This window comes from Urocampus carinirostris, chromosome 15, assembly GCF_059441175.1.
Source record: "Urocampus carinirostris isolate Australia breed hairy pipefish chromosome 15, RoL_Ucar_1.0, whole genome shotgun sequence".
NCBI classification, from domain to species: domain Eukaryota; kingdom Metazoa; phylum Chordata; class Actinopteri; order Syngnathiformes; family Syngnathidae; genus Urocampus; species Urocampus carinirostris.
Genome location: NC_142363.1, coordinates 7,693,325 through 7,718,686, shown reverse-complemented (window position 1 = coordinate 7,718,686; position 25,362 = coordinate 7,693,325). Strand labels below are relative to the sequence as shown.

The 25,362-nt window shown below is 37.4% G+C and overlaps 1 protein-coding gene across 2 annotated transcripts; it reads left to right on the top strand.

The window, feature by feature from the left end:
• The first annotated feature begins 1,712 nt into the window (after window positions 1-1,712).
• LOC148351437 (calpain-1 catalytic subunit-like) lies at window positions 1,713-25,271 on the top strand. Of its 2 annotated transcripts, XM_088355148.1 has the most exons (21): window positions 1,713-1,961; window positions 2,434-2,503; window positions 2,582-2,700; window positions 3,915-4,048; window positions 4,134-4,308; window positions 5,178-5,252; window positions 5,340-5,425; window positions 7,630-7,704; window positions 7,771-7,925; window positions 9,236-9,405; window positions 10,295-10,306; window positions 10,382-10,590; window positions 15,516-15,552; window positions 15,630-15,683; window positions 20,161-20,218; window positions 20,547-20,608; window positions 20,771-20,839; window positions 23,228-23,306; window positions 23,407-23,523; window positions 24,719-24,771; window positions 24,835-25,271. In XM_088355148.1, exons 1-21 carry the CDS (start codon window positions 1,725-1,727, stop codon window positions 24,859-24,861), a joined length of 2,073 nt encoding a protein of 690 aa, XP_088211274.1. In that variant the 5' UTR covers window positions 1,713-1,724; the 3' UTR covers window positions 24,862-25,271. The 2 variants fall into 2 exon arrangements, with proteins under 2 accessions (XP_088211274.1, XP_088211273.1); XM_088355147.1 differs by having other exon boundaries at window positions 10,295-10,590.
• The last annotated feature ends 91 nt before the right edge of the window (window positions 25,272-25,362 follow it).

The following is a 25,362-nucleotide window of genomic DNA, read 5'->3' as shown; positions in this document are numbered from 1 at the left end:
TAAAATCAAGGCAGATTGTTTTTCTGGTTTGTTTTCTTCTCCTTCATTTATTTTTTTTATAGTGACGTAAGAAGCGCTGCAGAGATCAAATCTGCTGTGCAGCCTCAGAGAAATACCGGTTTTCTATTACCGCCTTCCTCACTCACGCTTATCCACACGAGTACAACCTGTCTGCTCCTGGTGAGTTTACAATCTGGGATTTGATTTTCTAACATTATCTTAATCTCTGAAAATCGCTTAGAGATGAACGTGGACAGTTACTTTTATGATTTTTACATGCACGGTTCTATCACTGATACTACTACACATATATGCATTTACAACCAGAAGCAATTTGATGCATGTACTGAATGTATAGTAATCTTATTTTGGATTGGTAAAGAAGGAAATTGTTAATAAAATAACCAATTTTGTGGTTGTTAGTCAACAACAACTTCACTGTTTTACATCCAAAACGTCCATAGGTATACAGTACTTGCATACTTTGTCAAAACTCAATATCAGCATGTTTGCATTAGGAATTTACATGTGTTAAGCATATTTTATATCTGCACAAAACCGTAAGTGTAGGTCAATTATTTTGTAATTGCAGAACCAGCTCCATCACTTTATTAGAAAAGTGTATCCTGTAACAATATTAACACAGAAATGTTGCCTCCTAAAGGAGAAAAGCACACACAGACACACACACACACACACTGACATTCAGTTAAGTTCAGTCAGATATTGAAAAGGTGAAAAGGTAAAACTTCCCAAAATGCATGTGACATGGATAACATAAGAATATTGATTGACATAGGGCTTTACAGTTCTTTGTTGTGAAATGCATCAATAGAATCAGTCTATTTTTAAAAATGAACCATGAAACTTAAATTGTTACTTCCTTTATCAATTTTAACGAATTGGTATTTTTCCACTTAGCTGTCAGAATAAGTAAGTACAGAGATATTTGTCAAAAAATGTTTCTTTGGCCCTGATTCGAATAAAACATATGCCGCAAATACAAAAGCCTAGACTAGACTTTCAGCATTAGCTTCGATGGCAATAGAGAATAGCTTCTTGATGGCCTGAAGAACACGGATAATCTGTACGACAGAGTACATTGAAATGTTCTTGAGGAAAAAAAGAAGGGTGGATTTTGTGCACGAATAAAAAGGATTTGATAAAATTTGGCTATTTTCCTACATGATAGTGCAATTTAGCGCGTCCGTAGCACAGTTCTGAGGTCATGGGATCAAATCCATCTCCTAGCTTTCCTGTGCAGAGTTTGCATATTCTCCCCGTGCGTGCGTGGGTTTCCTCCTACATTCCAAAAGACATGCATGTCAGCTTAATGGCTGGTCCAAATTCTCCCCAGCTATGAATGAGCGGGTGAATGGTTGTCTCTCTGTGTGCCCTGCGACTGGATGGCAACCAGTTTAGGTTGTCCCCAGTTCACTGCCAAAAGACAGCTGAGATGTGCTCCAGCGACCCTACAAAGGATAAGCAGTGCAGATAATGGATGGATTTTTGGATGCATTTTAGATATTTTACAGCTATAGCTGTTGTAAATGTTTTATAGCCATAAATTTGTCAAGTGTTGGATTTATTCAGACGTAGTACTTTTAAGGCCTAGGTGTGAAATGCATGACCCGCAATTGCCATCAAGTGATAACGGCAAAGAAGAACAAATTGTACTAATCATGACATCTTTTCCTTCACACAGAAACTAAGTGACTCCAGAAATGCCGTCTCCTGGTGTGCACACGAGCATCTTGAATGCGCGTCATAACAGAGATGGTCACGGCACTGTTGAAAATCCAGACCTCATTTTCAACCAAAATTACCAAAATTTGAAAGAGTATTGCCTCAACCGGAATGTCCGCTATATCGATGAAATGTTCCCGCCAGACCGGAGGTCCATCGGAAGTGGCCTGATGACGCCGGCTGATTTGAAACATGTGCAATGGCTCAGACCTGTGGTAAGCTAATGACATTCTGCACAAACATTAATGGAGTAACTATTTCTCTTTTTTAACAAAGGTACAAAACCATATCATTGAACCAGTGCACATGCTTCCTTTACTTGGTAGTAGTGCTCGTGTAACTTTTTTTTCGGATACATTCTCCCAGATCTTCCAAAAAATCCATAAGAACCTGTTGCTCAGCGGCCGTAAAGGAAAATTGGCAGATCCTGAGTCTGGGATCGGTTATTGGGGGTCTATTTAAAAATGTTGTGAATACGCATTTAACCCAACTACCTGTTTCTGGCTTGATATATTCACCCATCTTCATCCTGGCTCTGCAAAAATGCAACTAAAACGCACAGGCCAGGATTTTTCAAGCTGCGCTTATTTAGTTAGTCGGAATTTCTTTATTGCTATTTCGTGTAATACACCCATGTGCCTGCCACTGATGCAACATGGTGTCGTTGACACCCCATTTTTGTTTCAGAAATTGGTTCCTAAGCCATCTTTTGTTGTTGACGGCATTTCAAGATTTGACTTTGGTCAAGGCAAAGTTGGTAAGTAAATCACTTCATTCTTTGCAGTACAAAAAACTATTATTACATATTTGTTTTGTAATCGCTTTTTTCTCTTAGGAAACTGCTGGTTTCTTGCTTCTCTTGGGGCTCTGACATTCCAGAAATCTATCTTTAAATTTGTCGTCCCTCTTGATCAAGACTTTGATCAGGACTACTGTGGACTGTTTCACTTTCGGGTAAGATGACTTTTCAGTTTGAGTACGCGCTTATTTGGTCATTTCAATAGTTTTAATTTATACTAATATACATTACTGTTAAAAAGTTTGGAATAACTTAGAAATGCTCCTATTTTTTAGGTAAAAGCACTGTTTTTTTTAATGAAAATAACATTAAACTAATCAGAAAAACTCTGTATTGAAATAGTAAATTGTGTTTGCTAATTACATGAAAAGGCTAACGGATTATTAGAAAACTCTTTTTTAATTATATTAGCTCAGTTGAAAAGAGTTTACCTGGTTATAAAGACTATAAAGCTGACCTTCCTTTGAGATTGTTGGGTATATGGAGCATCACATTTGCATGTCTGTCAACCTCGGGCAAATGCTGCCTTTATCAATGGCTGCAATTCCTGTTTTTAGCCGATAATAAACACAACGCTGGACCTATTTACTCAAGAGACCAAGAGAGCCTATGTAAAATACCACGACAATATAAGCATTGTACAATGACGTTGTCATCTACTACCAGTGACCGAGTAAAAGAAATAGACAAAATTTTGAAAAAATAAAATAAAATAAAATAAAAATCCTGTACAAAAGTTGTTGTACGACGTACATAATTTCAAATTTAAAAAAAGGTAAAAAACGGGGTAAGGTATAAGTTGACTTGCATGCATTTGTGACTGTGATTGAACTTTCAGAATGGCCAAGAAAAGAGAAGGTTCTTCTGAAACCCAATAGTCGATTCTTGTTCTACAAAATGAAGGTCATTCCATGCATAAAATTGCCAAGGAACTGAAGATTTCCTACAATCGTGTGTACTACTCCCTTCAAAAAACAACAGAAACAGGCTCTAACCAGAATACAAAGAAAGGTGGGACATCCCATTTCGGAACCAAGCAAGAGGAGAAGTGCAATTGAGTCAATGGTTAGAGATAGTTTGCCTAACAGGTCCTTAAACGGTATATTCATTAAATGTTACCAAGTGTCAACATCTAAAGGGAAGAGGTGACTCCCAAATGTTGGCCTTCAATAACATAATAACACCTTTATCACAATTATATTATCTTAGATAGAAAAATCAAATCCATATCAATCACTTGCAGTTTCTGAGCAGGACTTGGAAAAACATTACTGGAAATATGCCAAACTTAAATTAGAAAAGTCAATATATGCCACCTTAAACACAAAGTCACTAAATTTGTGACCAACTCTCTCCCAACAATTTTCAGTTCTGGAGATTTGGAAGATGGGTTGACGTTGTCATCGACGACAAGCTCCCTACTCTCTATGGCAGACTCCTTTTTGTGAGGTCCAAAGACCCAGCAGAATTCTGGCCCGCATTATTGGAGAAAGCCTATGCTAAGTATTAGCAGATTATTATTATACATCCTATTACCTATTGTTTAATTTTGTCGACTTAGCAAACAATTCTAACTCGCTTGTGTCAGAGTGTGCGGCTCTTACGCAGACATGAATTCCGGAACCCCCAACGAGGCGTTGGTGGACTTCACGGGTGGAGTTCATATCTGTATCGACCTGACAGAGCCGCCCAAATACCTGTGGGATCTTATGTGCAGGGCCGGACTATCCATGTCTCTAATGGGATGTGGAACTCCTCAAGGGGTGAGTCCAAAGCCATCGCACCCAACAATTCGTTGCACCGATATTTAGCAATATTCTTCTCTCCTTGTTTGTGTGGTACACAATTTAATAGCATCTTAATTCACGGCACAGGGTGAGAGACAGGAAGTCACTCTTTGCATAGCTCCACCTATCCGTACCGCTCACCCAATTAAATATCTTCAGGTCTTTGCTAGAGCTTCTGGGTATTTAAAAATAGTTATAAGGCTTTTCATCATAAACTGTCTCAATAATGAACATTTATTTTTTTTAATGAGCTTCCATTTAAAAAAAAATCTTAGCGATCGACTGCCAAAATGTGTTTTTTGGGGTTGTTGTTTTTTTTTTTTTTTGGGTGTGACCCTTTGGCTGTAAACTGTAGTCAGATATGTGCCGCAATATACTGGACAGTACCACTCCATACCTCAGCATAGATTTGGCTTTGCCTACATTACAAGAGATTTCATTCACACAAGAATCAAAAGTCATGGATTAAATTTGCATTGAATCAATTTTGTCTGATATAGCTTGCGAGCCATAGTTTTTTGACCCCTGCTATAGTCTATATGTGTGTCTTGAGCCTATATGACAGGAATATAATCCTTTCAGGCTTCTTCTTTGTATCCAAACGTTGCAAGATCCCACAAGTCAGTTCCATTCATGTTTTGACAAGCTTTTTCACTTAAAAGCAAAGATTAAGGTGAGATAAATTTGTAGTTACAAGGCCGCATAAAGACAAAGTATGTCACCCAAAAACCTGTCAAAGAAAAAAAGGGAGCCGAACAACATGCTGCTTTAGTGTTAGGTGTGCGTGAGTGTTATCTGATAAAAGCTTAATATAATTATAACAACACGCTTGCTGGGACTTGCAGGAGACGCCGGCCAACACAGTGTTGCCCAATGGTTTGGTCCAAGGCCACGCCTACACAGTCACTGGGGTCAAACAGGTAAGCTTTTGAGACCTGTGCTCACTTCTATTTGTTTAGAGTTTGGCAACTGAGGTACAATTGATCCCTTTTAATTTCACGGGAAAGCTGATGAGTCTCGGCCAAGCAGTGAAACTGGTGCGTTTGTTGAACCCCTGGGGCACCGGGGAGTGGAACGGAGACTGGAGTGATCGGTAGGTACTGACGCAGCAATCAATCGAGCTCATCAGATTAAAGGTGGGGGGAATTATTTGAGGTTTCCTTAAAAAGATGGAAAGTTAAATATTGTCTCCATTAAGAATGTGTTAACAACGTGCAGCTGCATTTCACAACTAGGAATCAATACAACACTCAACCTCATAGAATTGCAATATTATTCAGGAAAATAGCCACATTTTACTCAGCAACAATAATTTTTTGTTCACAAACTCCATCCTCTTTTCTTTTCTCAAAAAGACTTAAATTACTCTTTTTTTATAGATTATCCAGAAGTTATTTTTCTATGGAAGGACAAGAGTTTCATAATTCAATTAATCAAAGGAACATTCAATAAAAACAGTCATAAAATGTATGTACATTAAATTAAAGTGGCCTTTTAAAAAAAGGTTTTGCAAAAATATTCTATTTTAAATTCATATTATAGTTCAATACTACATAGTTTTTAAATTCTAGAACAGCAACTGTTTCATTATGTGATTTAAAAGGGAAGTTTTCAGAGTTAAATGCAAGTAAAAAAAACATGATTTTATTTAGTAGAACCATGGCAATTAAATAAAACTACAACATTATAAAAAGTTTGCTGTTCTAAAATTATATAAAATTCAATTATGATATGTTCTTATTAAAATATTTTGCCAAATGCATATTATTTCCAAAGCTGGTTCTTAACAATTTAATGTTGATCTTAAGGCCTTTTTAATTATTTGAACGGTTCTTTTAAGGCCATTTTTATAAATAAAATGTGCATTTTAAAGCTGTTTTTTCCGTTAAATATCTTTGTTTTATCAATTGAATTATGGCACTGTTAAGCTTCCATACTTTTTTATTGCCAACGGAGCTAATGCTGGAAGTTGAGCCTCTCCTGTCTTATTTCCGGCATAATTTTCAGTCGATTTAGGGCTAAAAATATCTGTTTGGATATTTTTTTGTGAAGCTTCATTACTGCCACCTATTCAATCATAGTTTGCGAAAAAGCTGACCTTTCCTTACGCCTGCTAGAAGGCCATGGTGCCGCCAACTTAAAATCTAATTGTTTAAAGTAACAGCCTTATCAACACTTATTTTATGTGATAAGGCCTGCAAAATTGATTGAGAAGGCGTCCAGGTTGATTTTTGATATAGCATTGAATAGAGAAGAGGCTTCTACAAGTACTGTCCAAACTCCAAACTGAACCCCAAAAATAAGAAATGGACTTACTTGCACGAGTATCTTGAACAACCTTTCCAGCCCTACTTTACATCAAGGAAGCAGCATGGAAAGGGTCCACTCCATCAGGAGTCTGGGCTTGCAGATCTCCGAGGACCTCTCCTGGTCAGCCAACCCCGCAGCATTGCTAAAGAAGGCCAATCAGTGGCTACACTTACTCTGCAGTGGACAGGAAAGCCCTGCATAGGATTACAAACACAGCCCAAAAGATCACCGGCCGCCCCCTGTCCAGCCTGGAGGACATTGCCAGCTCTCGCTGCATCAGCAGAACTAAACTTCCTAAAAAAAAACTGCAACTATCTTTTCAAATTTCTACCATTGGGCCGACAATTCAGATCTCACAAGGCCCCAACAAACAAACTGAGGGATAGCTTCTTCATCAAAGCTATCATCACACTAAACCTGCAATCACGAAACAACGTTTTAAGGTTTAATGTCCCTGTTCTAAATGCAATACCCGAGTTTCAGTGCAATACCCCAGATTTAAATAAAGGTCTCTAAAGGGAGTAGTACACACTGTTGTGGGATATCTTCAGGTTCTTTTTGCAATTTTGCGCATTGAATAGCCTTCATTTTTTTAGATCAAGAAGAGTCTGGCGAATTTAATGCGAAAATTGTTTTCTTCTGGCCATTCTGAGTGTTTAATCAAACCCAAAAATGTGTTGCGACAGCAACTCGATTAGCTCAAAGGAAGTTCAGTTTTATTGCTTGTCTAACCAGTTGTTTTCAGCTGTGCAAACACCATTGCTTATGGGTTTTGCTTATGGCCCCTCATACTCCTATCTAGATGTTGCATTAAATACCAGACATTTGCAGCTAAAATAGTCATTTACCACGTTAACAATGTTTGGGTTTTATTTTTGATGAGTTTAATGTTGTTTTCATTGTGCTTTTTCATCACAAATAAGAACATTTCTAAGCGACCCAAACTGTTGACAGTAGTGTGTGTTTTCTTACTCTCCAAACTCCAAGGTCACCATTGTGGGAAACAGTGAACCCAGAAGAGCGAACTCTGTGTCTTTCTGTGGTCGACAACGGCGAGTTTTGGTAGGTGCCTACAAGAGAATGTGACGACACCCATGTTCTAACCTAATTGAGGATGGTTTTCCTCAGGATGAGCCTGGAAGAATTTTGCCGATATTTTAGCGATCTCGACATCTGCTGCGTGTGTCCTGACTTCCTGGATGGAGACACATCCTGCCACTGGAAGACGTCCTTTTATGAGGGCAGGTGGCTTGCTGGGAAAACAGCTGGCGGTTGCCTGAATGGTAAGCTGCCAGCCCCAATTGGAACTCTGACATCTATCTAGCAGCCAATCAGATAGCAGGATATTGAATTTGTCTTGAACTAGCTTGGGATGATGGGAAAGTACAATACAGATACACAGATTAGTATAATTAAGCGGTAGTCTTTTATTAGGGCGGGGTTCGGTACACCAAAAGGCAGGCAGTGAGGCAACAGTATCCAGAACATCAGAGACAAACAAGGGTTTTAGTGGATATTCCAATAGACAGGCAAAAAGTTTAATGATTTGGAAAGTCCAAGTCCAAATCAAAAAATTCCCTTCTGTTTTTGTTTTTGTTCTTCTTTCTTTTTTCTGCATTTTTAGTTTTTTTTCCTTATTTTCTTCTTTTTTAAATATTTTTTATTTAATTATTCTTCTTTTGTCTTTGCTTTCACATTCTTTTTTATTTTACATTATTTCCTTTTTTGTTCACCATTTTTTCTTTCCCCTCTCTTTTTTTCCTATATTGTTTTCTATATTATTTTCCTTTTTTACTCTTATTTTTCTTGATTTTTTTTCCCCTTTTTATTATTTTTCCAGTTTTGTTTTTTTCTTTTCCTTTTCCTTTTTATTCATCTTTCTTGTTTCTTCTTTATTAATTTTCCCCTTTTCCTTTTTCACCTTTTTTTCTTGCTTTCCTTTTTTATTCTTTTTATCGCTTCTTTCCCCTTACCTCTTTCGTTTTACTCCTTTGTTTTGTTTTTTCCCCTTTTTTCTTTCAATTTCTTTCCTTTTTCCTTTTCCATAATTTTCTTCCTTTTCCCTCTTTATTCTTTTTTTTTCTCTATTTTCTTTCTTTAAAAAAACGTTTTCAATCCTTTTGTCTCTTCTAGTTTTCCCACTTTCGTTCAAAAAAAAAAAGAATCGAAGAATTTTGCGGTTTGGTCTCCTTGAATCTCCGAAGTTTGTAGTCTGGAAGGTCAGGAAGGGGTTCGGTACACTGAATAACCTGGAGCACTGTGACAGGGGTTTTGGAATGTGACAAAAAATATGAAATAGCAAGGAACCAAGGGAACAGAATAATGAAAAAGGAGAGAGTAAGAGTCATGATCGTAGGAAAAAAGTGGGGAAATCAAGAAAAGTGACAAAAGCTGTAAAGAGGAAAACAAAACCTGGAAGTAAGTGACCAAACAAGATAACGGCAGCGAGAGATAGCGAGGGGGAATATACAGAGAAACAGAACCCAAAGTGCAGGACCGGGACAGAATCATACTGGCATTAGACACATTATAAGATATCAGTCAATACATGGGGACACTTTTCACAAATGATTTTAGTTTTTTTCATAACCAGAACCGGGTTTTTGGACCAATCCGCAGTATCGAGTCAGCGTCGAAGCAATTTGCAGTGAATTTGAGCTCAAGCAAAAAGAAAAAAACATGCTGGTTTCCCTGATGCAGAAGCCAGACAAAAGAAACAGAGCCCTGGTCAAGAATCTCCATATTGGATTCAGCATATTTCAGGTCAACAGTTGTTTTGATGTTATTACGGGATAACATGTTATTTTACACTTTACAATGCCCCTTCATAAAACTGAATATGACATTCTAATAATAATTGTTTCAAATTGTATTAATAAGAAAGAATTCACAACATGAAATATATGGGAAAAATCCTCGTTTTAAAAATATTATGCATTTTTAAAATTTGTATTCTTATGTATTTGCATTTCATTTTTTGATCATTTATTTTTATTTATCAATTAGGATTCTTTTTAATAATGTTGTCAAAAAATAATCAAATAACTATAGTAAAAATTACACATTTATTACAAAAAATATATAAAGTAATAAGTACATATATATTTTTCAATATTTATGCATTATATGCTTTTTTGTCATTTTCCATCTTGTAAATTCATGTTTTGTTTTTTAAATCATCGATTTTAATTGATCAATTTCGATTCTATGTATTTTATAAAGCAGTAATGAAAATAATTAAAATAGCATAGTAAATAATAATAATAAACATACATTACACATATATTACCGGTACATACGAAAATAGAGGAATAAGTACTTACTTTCAGAATGTTATATTCATGCATTATATTTATTTTCTTTATTTTCCATCTTATGTATTTCTCTCTCATTTTTTAATCATCTATTTTCATTTTACAATTTAGATTTTATTCATTTTATAATGTACCTGTAATAAAATAATTCAATGATCATAATAACAATGATCATTTTTCTACCTGTCTATCTATTTACTTACTGTACCTACCATGTATACTTTATTTCTCTCCATATCTCTAATTCTTTCTCTTTCTCTTTCTCTGCCATATGAATATACTGTATAGTTTTCTTTATTTTCTGCTCCCATCATGTACCATCGTTACACAAACCCCAGGTGCCAGAAAACGTGAGTACTGTTCCCCTTCCTCCAGTCTCACACACCCAATGTGGAAATCATGAAGAACGTGTAACTGACTTTCAGCTAAAGACCCATAGGGGAGCATTCCCGGCTTTGTTCTTCAGCACAAACAAACCCATCGCGCAGACTAAAAGCTACCTCAACGCTCGCGAAGTGATGGAACTTCTCATGTTGCCCCCCGGCGAGTACTTGATCGTGCCTTCCACTTTCAAGCCCGACGAGACCGCCTCCTTCATCTTGACCATCTTGTCCAAGGCAGATGCCCACATGCAGTACGTGTCCTGCCACTTCCTTCGAATACCTATGTCAAAGTCAAGGCCCATGATTTCTACGGTCCCTGAGATGATTCTGATTATCCAGGGTTGGGAAAGTTACTTTAAACATTTAATCCGATAAAGTTATTAGTTACCTGTTGAAAAGTGTTATCAATAACGTAATCCGGATACTACAATATTGAAGTACTTTAACATGATTACCACAATTACTTTTGGATTACTCCTACACCAAATATTAAAAGACAAAAACAATAAAGATAAAATGACTTCATTGTTTTTAATATGAAGGGAACAATGTAGGTTGTTTGTAGTCCTACAAAAAAGTACTCACATTTTAAGCACGTAGTATAGTTTATTAAGAAAAAAATGACATTTTCTCTTTCTTATGGAAGACAAAATTTGCTCTGTTGACATTAAGAGGATGCCAAACTTCCTGAAAGTATTTAGATTTTTTAAGCTAAGTTTATTATTCTCACAACATAACAATACAGTGATCAAATAGTGGATATTGAACAACAATTAACTGCAAATTACAAAAAGAAAATAATCTATCAAATTTACAAAACTTCCCTGAGCGCATCATTAGCGTGCAACTCTGCTGCCTGGCTGACCCGCACATGTTGTGTGTAAAGTTAATCTCTCTCTGTCATTCTCGGGCCAGTGATTGAAATTATGACAATACATTTTTTGGCGCATAATGTTGATAGAAATATAGTTTTAAATAGAATTGTAATCCTGCAAAATAATCCTTATTTTATTTAAATGTACCGTATTTTCCGCTCTATAAGGTGCAACGTGTTATAAGGCGCATTTTCAATGAATTATATATTTTTAAACTTTTTCCACACATAAGGAGCACCCCATTATAAGGCCCTATAAGTGCATGCTGGTTTAAGATCAGGTAATTGTGCAATTTTGTAATTGTAATCCTGTGCAGTCCTTCGAGACATTTTTGTGATTAATGGCTATCTAAATAAATGTGACTTAACTTGACTTGGCTACAGTAGAAGATGTAGTTACGTTATGCAACCATTAGATGGTGCCGCGCTAAAGAGAATGTCAACAAAACAGTCAGATAGGTCAGTCAAACTTTATTAATAGATAACAAACAAGCTTTCCACAATCTTCATTCACTCCCAAAATGAATAAACAGCTGTTTTATTATTTTCTCTGAGGTAAAGCATTTTCGTGACACATCTTTAACATCTTTGAACAACAGCAAGGCATAACATTTTACTTTTCCTCCATTTAGTCAACACGCAAAAAAACGTCTGATACTTTTATGGTAAATTAAATGTTGCGATCGCAATATAGTGACACTCGTAATGTGCAAAAACAACAAACAATAACAATAAAGCAATAACATAATAACTGTAAAATGTAAAACGTAAACACACACCAAGTAGGACCACCTCTGAATTCTTTAATGTTGCCTTCATTCGAATAGTTATTGTACTGACACTTCTACTTGCTGCTCTTTGTTCAGCAACCCACTGTTCAAGTGTGTCCTCTAACTGTGGCCATCTCGCTTTTATTGCCACGGAAACTTTGTTTAGTCTTCCTTACTTGGCGCAGCTTATCCTCATGCTTCCTCCACCTGTTGCTGCTCTATTTCAGTGTTCTACTGCGTGACTGATCGCCTTGAGTTTAAACTCTGCGTTATAAGCGTGTCTCTAAATAGGAGCTATTTCAGGGTCTTTATACAAACGCACAAATAAAAGAGAATCGTTGTTTAATATTTCCCAGTATGCACAGCGCACTTCTTCTTCTACACGAAAAATGGAATCGGTGGCTGCTTACCGTAAGTTGCGAGACCTTGTAATTCAATATTGATCCATATATAAGGCGCACCGGATTATAAGGCGCATAGTAAGCTTTTTATAAAAAATCAGATTTTATGTGCGCCTTATAATGCGGAAAATAGGGTACCTGTAATTTAATTACGTTTTTTTTTCCGATACTGTAAAGAAATACAATTACATATTTTTTGGGGTACCCTGATTACAAGAAACCGTACATGTATTGTTACTCCCCAACCCTGATTGTATCATATACCGTTTCTGAGATAAATCATACTTGCTTTCACGTATTACGTCATACTCTCGCACATGCAGAACTTTACTCTCATACAGACACGTCACGGCTCAGTCACTACTATACCTTCTCATTCACAATACTATACTCTCATATTTACGACTATACTCTCTCACTCTTACTTCCATACTACCATACACACACTACTATACTCTCTCACACATACCCCTTTACTCTCATCCACCCACTGATCAAGTCAAGTTATGGGCCCGGTCACACAGCCGTTTGCGTCTGTATTGCGGGTAAAATTTTGCGGGTTTTTTTTGCCCGTGGTTGCCCACGATGGAAAATGCGCAAAATTGGCCAACCCGCTGTTCATCGGTGGTATGCCCGCAAAACAGACGCCGGCGACTGTTCCGCTTCCTCATCGCGTCATTTCCGCGTCATTTTTTCGTGTGGACCACGGGTATAAAAGCTGCCGAGCCGGTGTTATGCCGAGAAATGCATCCTTGCCGAGATTTGCATCCCCTCGCTACTACAACCACTTTTACCTCGTTTTATTTCACTTTCATATCACTTTTAGGGAATTTAATGGCGAACATATAACCAAAACCACTTCGTCTTGCATTTGTTGGGAATGTAATACAACTTAAACCATTCCGTCTTTGTATTTGTTGTGAATGTAATCGAACGGTAATGCACGCCGTATACAAATCACTTTTGAGCAGGTAACATGTTTATTTTGCCTTTTTCTATTCAAATCGCTAGGGTCTCGGCGAGGTTGGGCCAAATCGGGTTTTCCACAAAAAAGTTATGTTTGTTCTCAAATACAGTGGAACCTCGGTTCTCGACCATAATCCGTTCCAGAACCCTGTTCGAAAACCGATTTGGTCGATCACGGAAAATCGTTTTTCCCATTAAAAGTAATGTAAAATCGTTTTAATCCGTTCCAACACCCTAAATGTTTAACATGAACGTAAACATGAAGCTAACCCAGGCTAATCGGCTAATCGTACGTTTGCGTTAGCGTAATCTTCCGTACAAAAGATTACGCTAACATGAACGTGTAAAAATAAAAAAAGGATTATGAAAAGGATTTCTTACCTTTGTGGTGGACGGTGGGGAGAGAAAAATCCTCAAAAGTGTTTCAACCTCTTCCAAAACTTGCGGCAGCTGCTTGCTTACAGCACTAACTTCCTTAGCCTCATCACTCGATTTCACAGCCTCCTTATTCTTTACTATCGTACTGATAGTAGATTTTGCCATGCTGTAGTCACTAGCAAGATCGGAAATTCTTACACCTCTTTCATATTTAGCTATTATGTCTTTCTTAAAGGCAATAGTTGGATGAACAACTTGTCTTTTTTCACCTGTCCTGCTTGCACCGACCTTCTTCGGAGGCATAATTAGGGGCTAAAACACCCGTACGCTGCTCAGCATCGCACCCTAGCGTACCGCCGTTCGAACTCCGATTTTTTGAACGAACGGCGAAGCAAGAATTTCTCGAAATTTTTGGTCGAACACCGATTTGTCCGAACTGAGAGGCGTTCGAAAACCGAGGTTCCACTGTATCGTGATTTAAAATTCGCTACTCGGAATAACATCTAAAAAAAAAAACATTATAAATACATATGGAAATAAATCAATCAATCAGTAATAAATGAATCCATATTTCGATAGATCTACACTCAAAGTGAGAGTGTGTATTATTCAGTACCTCCAAGTGGCAAAAAAAAGGTAATTAATCAAAGAAAAAAGAATATCTATTAAACTGATTAGCGAAAATATGAACTATCATTTATAAGGTGCTTTTTTTTTTAAATACTCATCAGGGGGAGAAAGTTCTATAAACTTTACATAGCAGGAGCCTTACCTAAAGAGAGATTGCATAGTTGTTCGCCATCTTGCTGCCACGGGTACTCGAAAAAACAAAAACCTGGCAAAAGGTGATGAAAATAGTGCTTTTTGGTCACCTTTAGCCGCCTTAATTTGTATTTTTCCTTGTGTTTTGTAGCTTTTGTTTTCCACAATATAATGAGACCTAGTGGTCAGCTAATACACACTGTCCCTTTAATTACTTCATTATACTAATACATTTAATTAAAAATTACTTTTTAAGGTCAATTTGGGTCTTTGTACTTCGTATTCTTACTTGTGATATTAAGCACTTGTTTTCGGTTGCACGACAAAATACAGCAACATCTAGTGGTCAAAAAATACACACTGTCTTAACTTTCATATTAATCTAGGAACCTCAAATTATAATCCTGAGGGCCGCAATTGGCCTCCATGACGTGAGTTCGTATTAAGGAATAATGATGGAGCCATTTGAAAATATCAATTTTTTATTTGATCATATTTCAATCTATGTCTAATCTGTGTCCCCTGCCCACAGCCCGATGATTGCTGGGATGGGCTCCAGCACCCCCGCGACCCTACTGATGATAAGCGGTGTAGCTAGTGAGATGAGATGAGATATTTCAATCTATTGGTCTAACAAGCCCTAGCACCCCACAAAATTTATTTTTTGTAGTATTTCTTTTTTCATATTCATGTAGCAGTGTTTTTGTATTTTAGTATTACTGTTGAGTTTTTTTATGTAGTATTTCTGGAGAATTATTTTAGAAGTATTTCCATACTTGTATTTGTATCTTTGTAGTATTTTTTAGTATTCTTTAATATTATTTTAGTTATATTTTTGTGTAGTATTTCTGTCGCAATGTTTCTGTAATGGTATTTTTGTATCATAGTATTACATTAGTAGTATTTTGTAGCATTTCTACATACAATACAACACAATGCATACAATAGTAATCCGTGTTTGTCCTTGTAATCCCTATTTTAAAAATGTCACATGTAATCTTATCCAATCTTATCTCTTTATACAGCGAGACTTCTGGAATTGGACGACAAGACAGTGTGGAGGTTGGCGTCACAGACTTCTTTGGGAGCAATTGAAAAAGAACCAAAGGTTTTGGTTTGGATTGAATACAGTTTTCTAGTCCACAGATTCTGAGGATGATAGGATAATCTCGTTCCGGGAAGTATTCGGCAAGGTAAGTTAGACTGAATTGACACTTTTGTCCTTGAGTTGGCAAGCGTGAATGTGATTACCGGTATAAGAAAACTGCCAGTAATTTAATGTAAATTCCAAACTACAACCTGCTACTTTTTGCTACATTTTACACTGCAGCTTTAAATATGGTGTGGCTTATTCTTTTTTTCTTTTCGTGGCAGCTCTGAGGAAAAGGGCTAGCTGCTCTTTTCCGCTTCACATGCGCTCCTAATACAAAAACCCGCATTGACATCTGGAAATATTCATGACGCCCTACTGGAGAAATCAGTCCATGTTTTTGCCAACGTTATTCATATAATACATAACCGGGGCAAAACGGGAGGTTTGACAGTACTTTATTCAATATCTACAACATACTCAAAATATTTCAACCTTTTCAGTGATAAATGAAGTCCCCAACATATACATCCAAATTCAACAGCAGTGTAAATTTTCTCTCAAAAACACTACACTTATCTTTCCACGTCATTGTCAGGTTTCTGGACTTTACTTTAATACTCAAGAATCGATATAAACCAAATGCAATTTGGTACATCCATCCATTCATCCATTATCTGCACTGCTTATCCTCAGTAGGGTCGCAGGGGTGCTTGAGCCATCTCATCCATCTTCGGGCAGGGGGCACCCTGCACTGGTTCCCAGGCAGTCGCAAGGCCAATTTATTACATTACCACAGAAACCACTAATGACATCAACACAAAGATACACATCTGTGTTGCAATCTGGCACTTCTCCCCACAGTATGGTTGCCCTGGCACTGTCGTCTAAAAGTATACAGCTCAGATTTTACGCGATGCAACCCTCTTTCACACTTTTTCTAGCGCAGTAGTAAATATGTGCTCATCTTTGTAATCTTTGCAACTGAAAACGGCGTCAGGTGAATGTGAGCACGGCACCGTGGCATTCTGCAACCAAAGGCTGGAATTTACGATAATCTTCAAGAAGCAGTCTGCCCTCTTTTGGAATGTGCCCGGCCACAGTCCCATAATAATTTGTTGGCATTGTCAGAAGCCAGAACAAGCACTCGGATCCAATAGCGTCAGTTTTATAGTTTATTTGGACAAGGGTCGGTGGAGCAGGCTTGAGACGTCGGCTCTTGGTGGCAGAAAGCCTCTTTGGACGGAATGGCAGCTCCGTGGTGAAACGCGTGACGAGCAACGTAGCAGGTAAGTCGGTGGCCGGGGCGGGAGAGTAGATCGTAAACTTGTAACAGAAAAGGGTCAGGCAACGAGAAGCAGGCTTGCAATAGACAAAGGGATCGTGGGTACCTTGAATGTTGGAGGCTCACTCTTGGAAATGAGGAGTACACTCGAACGTCCATCTCTGGACGCTGACAGCTTAAGTAGAAAGTTTTCACCAATCAGGAAGCGCAATCCAGCACGCCAGCTGATTACCTCAGGTGGCTCCAGTTAGGTAATCACGACAGGCATTGCTCATCTGAGGGATTCACAATGATTTAAGCCAGGGGACGGGAAATTTTTTGACCCAAAGAGCCTTATATGCAAAGTATTTTGATTTAAAAAATATATATATTTGAAGGCATGTTTCAGCAAAACCACCAAAATTGCTCTCCAAAAAAATGTAATTTTTTAGTGCATCTTACTGTGTGACGTCAGATGATTTGATAACATTTATGAAATAATAATAAACAAATATTCCACTTTAAATATGTCTCATTTAGATGTTAATTTTTTCCATAAATAATGGTCTCATAACAACGGGCAAGCAGAGTTCTTTTGTAGAAATATCACAAAATACTGCAAAGGAGGATACTGACGTATTTACCTTTGGTGCAGACAGCGCTAGGAAGAGAGAACTGTGCTGGGCGCATAACTCCGCCCAACCCTAACATAAATACTAAATAAAGTACTGTCAAAACTCCCGTTTTGCTCCTGTTATGAGCAATGTTGGCAAAAACCTGGACTAATTTCATGATAAAATTTCCAGATGTCACTGTAGTGTTTTGTGTTTTGAGAGCATGCATTGTGTATAAAAGCAACTTGCCGTTTTCCTCGTGCGGCCAGTGAGAATAAAAGAATAAGCCACACAATGTTTAAAGCCAGCAGCACGGCAGCTGAGTGGTTAGTGCGTCAGTGGAACAGTTCTGAGACCATAAGTTCAAATCCAGCTTACAGCCTTCCTGTGCTGAGTTTGCAGTTCTCCCTGTGCTTGCGTGGGTTTCCTTTGGGCACTCCAGTTTTCTCCCACATTCCCAAATTATGCATTTCAGGTCAATTGGCCATTCCAAATTGTACCTAGGTGTGAATTAGTATTGGTGCAGCAGTAGCTCAGGAGGTAGAGCGCTCGTCTTGGGATCAAGGGATCCCAGTTCGAATCCCGGCTCGTCCGTGTTACATGTCGAAGTGTCCTTGGGTAAGACACTGAATCCCTAATACCCCCAATAAGCAGGTTAGCGCCTTACATGGCTGCAAGGCCGCTATTGGGAAATGTGGAGCACATTGTAAAGCGCTTTGGGAAGTCATTGACTTGAAAAGCGCTATATAAATGCAGATCATTTCACATTTCAAGTAAGTTGTCGGTCCCTGTGTGCCCTGGAACTGGCCAGCAACCAGGATGTTTAAAGCCTGCAGTTTTTAAATGTCGCAAATAGGTAGTGGCTCATAGTCCGTAATTTACGGTAATATGTTCCCCGATCGAATATCATTTAATGAGAAATTTGAGAGAGCCACACCATAAATTTTAAGACAAAATTCAACAGTACCGCCAAACCCACTTCTGCAGCCAAACGCTAATTCTTTAGCAAGTTTTATTTCACTTTGTGATGTTTGATGATTTGATTAAAATCTCTGAAATAATAATAATGCCTGTGTCCCATATCAATATAAATGTACCACTTAAAATATGTCTCCCTCATGCATTTACTCAAGAGTGTTAAAGCTTGTTTTGACCGACATTTTTGTCATAAAAAAATCCAAACAAGTTGCAAGCAGTTATTTTGTAAAAATGTCGCCAAATACTGCAATTGAAGATACCAACGTAGTTACTTTCAGTGCATACGGCACCAAGTGTGAAGGAGTGCGCACGTCCTGTCCTGTGTATAGCTCCGAACATTACCACCACTCACCCAATCAAATTACTTTAGATGCCATACTTGAGCTTCTGGAAATTTAAAGTTTGTTGTGTGGCTTTTCATTTAAAAGTATCTAAACAATGAACATGGAATGCTCAGTGAGGTTCCATTAACAGAATCATTTAGTGATTTACAGCCAAAACTAGGTCTGTTGGTGAAACTGTAGTGAAATTTGTGTCCTATATATACAGGACCTAAAATCTTGACTAATCGTTTATGCTAAACAATGTCTGACCCTCAACTCTTTATGCAACATAGCACAGTTATTGCACAAGTTGTATTTTATCTCCAAGCCATATGTGTCACAAACCAGAACGGACACAGGACTCAATTGCATGCGTTTCTCAGATTTTATTGAAAGAGAGTGTTACTTGCTTGATTGCTTGATCCGAAGACTGGCGTAGAGCGGGAACGAGCAAGGCGGGAGATTCGGAAGAAGACAGGCGGGAATGGCAAGTCGTTTGACCAGGGCTGGATATCAGAGGCGATGTAAAGTTCGTAATAGTGGTCGTAGGCAGGCAGCAGGCGTAGTCAGGTTCAGAAACGGGTCGAAAAACGGGAATCAGGCAGGAAACAGGTTTTTACAGGAACGGAGTCGGACGGGAACGCTCACTGAGTGAAACACAACAGCTCGCAATGATCTGACAAAGTTTGAACTGGAGTCAGGGGCTTCAGTGTTCTTGGTGTTCTGCCGGTTCGAGAGCGTTCTCCATCCGGGCATCGGTGCTGTGGAATGCTCTTCCCCCTGAGATCCGATCAGCAACCTCAGTGGAAATGTTTAAATCTAAACTTAAAACTCACTTCTACTCCATAGCATATGAATAACCTACTCTTCTCGTCGGCTGAAAAATAGTCTGTGTAATATAGTGTAATAATCTGTGAAGCCCTTTGAGACTTTTTGTGATTTAGGGCTATACAAATAAAAATGACTTGACTTGACTTGACTTGACTTTAGAAGGGTGTGGCCACCAACCAGCTTGTTGGCGCCAATCAGGTGTTCCAAATAGGGCAATCATGACAATATGTACTCATAAAAAGACACATATACGGCTCGCAAGCCAAAGGTTCCCGACCCCTGCTCTTATATGCATATTTGATGTTTTGAAAAAACATTGTCCAATGTTTTTTTTTGCATGTTGGGCAAGAACTCCTATCTTAAATTTATAGCTTGTATGTGGAGGGCTGTTCTCCTCCCCCATGTTACGTGTAAACAAGAAGTAACTTTAACCAAATCCCATCAATAAAATATCAATCAATATTTAGTTCCCATATGAGACACGTGGTAATCAGATTTTCTACATATTTTTTCACATTTTAGATAAAGTTGATTAGTAAGACGCATTAAACAATCACGTTTTCGTTTCAGTATAACGAAGTGGATGCTGAACTGCTTCAGAAGCTTCTCAATGACAACATCTTAAAAGGTAACTGATAAGTTTATTCTGTTTTTAAAATTGGACACCTGCATAGAATATTGCATAGGATGCCAGTTTGTTTTTTTGACTAGTACTGTTCACCTTTGTTTATTTAGTTTTTGTAACCTATAAATGACAAAAAGGCTCAGTGGGATGCCTTTAGAACAGGTTTGAATTTCATATCAGAAGTTTGGGCTCTCCTGTTCTTCTGGCAAGTTCAAAATCCATTGATGTCTTCATTTCTTATTTTGAGGTTCTACAAAAGTCCAAACTTTTCAGTAATGGTGAAAAGTTTACCTCCTTTTTTTAATTTGTAATGTTTTCTTTTGTTTTGCAGGGGATTTGAAAACTGGAGGCTTCAGTATTGATTCATGTCGCAGCATGGTGGTTTTGATGAGTGTATCCTTTCTTGTTTTCTTTTAATTCTAAACTGGAATGGGCGTAAAGAAACGTTTTCTGATCTTAGATTAAATTGTTTGATGAGAGCAGTATTGTGAGAGTTCAAAAACTCCAATTGATACTCCATTTGACAGCGAAACTCCTTCATGTTTTATTGCCAAGACCACTACCAGCGGCAAACTGAATCCTGAGGAACTTTACAGTTTGTGGAAGAAGATTGTCAGATACGAGGTAAATGTGTCCAGATAAGCTAAATGTAATTTCTAAAAGTAATTAATTTGAAAAGAAGGTACATTTTATTTAGCATTAAATATAGGCAGCATCATTTGCCACCAACTTCGATACAAATCACATAAACCAAGGGTAGGGAACTTATTTGACCCAAAGGGCCGTAATAGTAAAAATATTTGATTATTAGAGCAGCCATACTGTACTATATTTTAGGACAACTCGCTCACCAGACAAAAGCTAATTTTTCAGCCTATTTAATTTCACTGTGTGACATTTGAGAATTTCATTAAATCTATTAAATAATAATAATGCTAGGGCCTGTGTCCCATATCAACCAACATACCACTTTAGACTTGTTTCCCTTGCACAGTTACTTAAGGTCAATATTGTTTTTTTAATCATCACAATTATTTACTACTTGGAGGGGCTTAATAATACACAATGTCTCTTTAAATCAGGGGTATCAAAGGCAAGTTAATCGGGCGCTGCTGGAGCTCGGATCTAGGTGAGATAGGACAAAATCGGGTTTTACACAACAAAAGCTCAGAAAAAAACAATTCCCTGTTCTCAAATATCTATTTTAAAATTGTCTTCACCAAAAAAAAAAGAATCAAAATATAAAAATAACTTTTTTTGTAATAATTACTATGAAAATAAATCAATTGGTAGTACATGAATCCATCACTTGTGTGGGATGCATTTACATTCAAGTGACAGTGAGTATTGTTGAGCTTCTTCTAGCAGTAAAACAAATAATAATTCCCGAGAAAATAATCGTGGTTTGAATAATAAGCAAAATATGAATTAATGAAATGAATGAATACAACTTTATTTCGAACATGAGAGAAACAAAAACAAGTCAAAAAAGCAAAAACAATGTTAACATAACATTTCCGAAAAGGGATAGGAATAAGGATATGCTTATTTCATTCTACCCGTTTGACTTCCTTAATAATTATGTCTTACAGCTAGCTCTCGTGTCTATTTACATATAACCTAAAACTCACAATTATACATATTTACATAGGTTCATATTAAAAGACAATTCAAAAAAGTAATGATTTTATCAATAATAAACAAAAATAATCAACCATATTTTTTGTTCTTTTATATTTTGAGCTATACATAAAGTCGAACAATAGATTCACATAAAAGAGGGTAACAAAAGATAGCACTTATTGGGGAGTGGGTAGAAGACATGCTTATTTGGTCCCACCCCAAATTCAGTCTTTTCATCACCATCATTATCTTCACCATTACTATTTTCAGCGTCTTTCATCATTATCATGGCTGTCTCCATACATTTTTGCTTAATATAGAATAAGAGTATCTATTATAATAACAGTAATTCTCATGGGTGCTCATGGTGACAACTGACTGTTTTTTGGTGTATGTTGTCCATCATACAAAGGCTCTTTGTACCTGCTGCTAGAGGAAGGCAGCCCCCTGGCTGCTGAACCACCCATTGCTAAGTGTTCTGATCTGTGCATTAAAAAACAAAACATGGGAGCTTGAGCCAGAGGGGATAAGCCTCCAGCATCAAAGCTCCCACTTGTCCGCCCTAACTATGAGTTGTGCAGGATATGCCTGCTTTGCTTTCTTATCAAAATGTGATCGTATCTCTATTTGTTTAGATTTTTTTTATCACCTCACATCTCTGATTACAACACACAATACAATACAAAAGACAATAGTTCAGCCCATGATGAGATGTAAATCAATTCAGGGCCTGATTGTCATCCGACTAGAACCTTTAGAAGCTCCTCTATTTCATTACGAACAGAGTTGTTAGGGGAGGGTAGTTCAACATATTTTGGGGACACAATCATAAAACAAGGAACATCAAACAGATCAAAATAACACAAAAATGGCAATGAAACCATTCTCCTCAGGCAAATAGTTTATATGGTTGAGTGGTTCACAAGGTAAAAAGACTCATTGAAGTAAGAAAATACTATTTAAGTGTAAGGGCCTCTGTAATGTTCAATATTTGTAGTTAATGCATTATACATTTACAATCTTTGAATCATGTTTATTTGTATCACAAGAAGTCTCAGTGGACTATAAGACAATACACAGACATTATTGACATGAAGTATACCTCACAAATATCTTTCAAACTGAATTGCGAAGTGGCAGGCACCCTTATTCCCGGCTCCGGTCTGGACAGATTTTTGATATGCCTATGCAGAATAATGCCCCAGCATACCACATACAACATAACAAATATCACCCTGCGTTGTTATCAGATAACATGGTCATTGTGAATAATTGAATCAAAGCATGGTATTTAGTTCACATGTTCTGACATTGTCTCATCATTTTCTCTGACATCGCAAAACGGTAATCCGAATAAACATTGAATGTGCTACATCTGGATTTCTTCAGGATATTTTTATACGTGCTGATGGATCAACCAATGGAAGACTTTCACTCAACGAGCTGAGGAATGCTGTCCTTTCTTTAGGTATAGAAGCAACATATTAGTTGTGTCTGGACATTTTGCACACTTTCAAAGAGTGCCTAATACATTTGTTTCATCCCCAACCGGAAAATATATTTTTTAGGTGTAAAGGTCAGCAGCAACATGCTGAACATGTTGGCTGTGCGCTACGGGACATCCTCTGAATATGTGACCTTGGAGAATTTCATCATGCTAACGCTTCGTGTCGTCAGTATGAAAAGTGGGTGTGATTTATTTACACCACAGGTGGGCAAACTACAGCCCGGGGCCACGTGCGGCCCGAAAATCTTTTCAAACCGTCTCTCCAAACGAAGGTGGTCAAAATATCATGACAATAGTAAAAAAATAATTACTACCTAAAACAAAATAGTGGGTTCTTTGGTCCTGACTTTGTCCCTGTTTTCCCTTTGTGTGTCTACAACGAAAATACTACTTCACAAATAAAAGACAATGACTACAAAATGACTACCAAACTAAATATCAAATTTAGTGCTTGAAAACAGGGACTTCATGTATTAATTACTACCATAGAAATACTTCAATACTTTCAGAACCTAGTACCCCTGAGCTAAACTGTTTTCAGCTGTGCAAAAATAAATGCACAAGGTTTTTCTTATCATCAATTAGCATTTTAATGAGCAAACAAAATGTGATTTCACGTGCGTGTTGGTGGTTTTCCTTTATTCTACAATGAAAATGATGAAAGTAAGAAAATGACTGTTTTAAATACAGGTCAAATGCCAACCAAAACTCCCAAAAAGAGTTTCTCTGAGCGTGTTAAAGAATTTCACGTTCTTGCGCATGCAACAAAAGAAACTGCGATGACTATTTCAGCCAGAAAATGGTTTTATCTAGAAGTGACAGACACCACCTTTATATATGATGAAAAATGCTAGATAACAAATAAAAAAAATTCAAAGTAATCAAAACTGTGAACAACTCAGCGTCGGAAATACGGTTCTCCACAATGCCTTGAAATGGTTCAGTCCATTTGATTCCTAACACTGCTCCCGCTACTCTTTCACCTGGCTAGTGTCACTTGCACCATAGCGGAGGAGTCTGTGGAGGCTCTGATGTATTAGTGAGAGTACAGTGAGAGTACGTTATACAGTAGAACTGTATAATGTACTCCATGCTTCTTCTTCTGTATGCGTATGAGAACACTATTTGAAAAACATGAGTAACAACTGGGTATAACGTAGAAATAGTGTTTTTGCTGAACACAAAGTGAAGTGACAACTGTGAACAATGTTGAATGATCCTAAATCACTTGAAGTGAAATGAAAAAAATACCAGCCAAACACCCAGAGTGTGCTCAGCACCCCTAAAGCTCTAAACCTAAAATTACCTGATTCTATGCATCAGTGTCTCCTGCGTCATATACACACCTTTTACACTTTTTTCCCGTCCATTAGAAATCTTTAAACGCTTTTCCGATGGAATGACACTGACACTTCGTGAATCTGAGGTAAGAAATGATCGTTCTAGGAGATGTTCCAAAAATGTTTGATGACCTAATTCTATTTTTCAGTGGATGCAAGTTTCAATGTGTTCCTGAAGATGACCGAGACGACACAGCTGGCAAAGTATTTTGTTTGTGTAAGAAAAGAATAGCTACAGAGACAATACTGCCAGTTGACTTTAAAGTTGTATCTTTATGTTTTACTTAGTGTCTTTGCATTGGCGATTTCTCTGTTTTATACAAAAACACTGTTTCTTATGCATTGCTTAATTGTTTGCTTTGAATGAGATGATTTGGTGATGGATTTATGAATTTGTTTGAATAGAACAACAAACAACATGAATAGAATGAAATATTCTTACCTGATTTGAGATAAAAATCAAGGTATAATGAATAAGTCCAACATGAGTAGTTTGCGGGCCGGTTCTAAATATAGCGCAAGAGTGATGTCGGACTGTGATTTTTGTTACATTATTGGGTGGTTAATAAACCCATTAAACTGAAAAGAGAGTTTATTGGTTTCAAAACCCGTCTCGCCTTCTCCGAGCACTACATGTTTTTTAGATAATTATACTAGGGGAAACAGAATGAAAAACC

Coding starts and splice junctions, on each gene's coding strand:
- LOC148351437 (XM_088355147.1), top strand. CDS start 1,725: ATGCCGTCTCCTGGTGTGCACACGAGCATCTTGAATGCGCGTCATAAC. Junction 2,701..3,914: donor GTGGACTGTTTCACTTTCGG/GTAAGATGACTT, acceptor AACAATTTTCAG/TTCTGGAGATTTGGAAGATG. Junction 20,840..23,227: donor AGAAGATTGTCAGATACGAG/GTAAATGTGTCC, acceptor GGATTTCTTCAG/GATATTTTTATACGTGCTGA.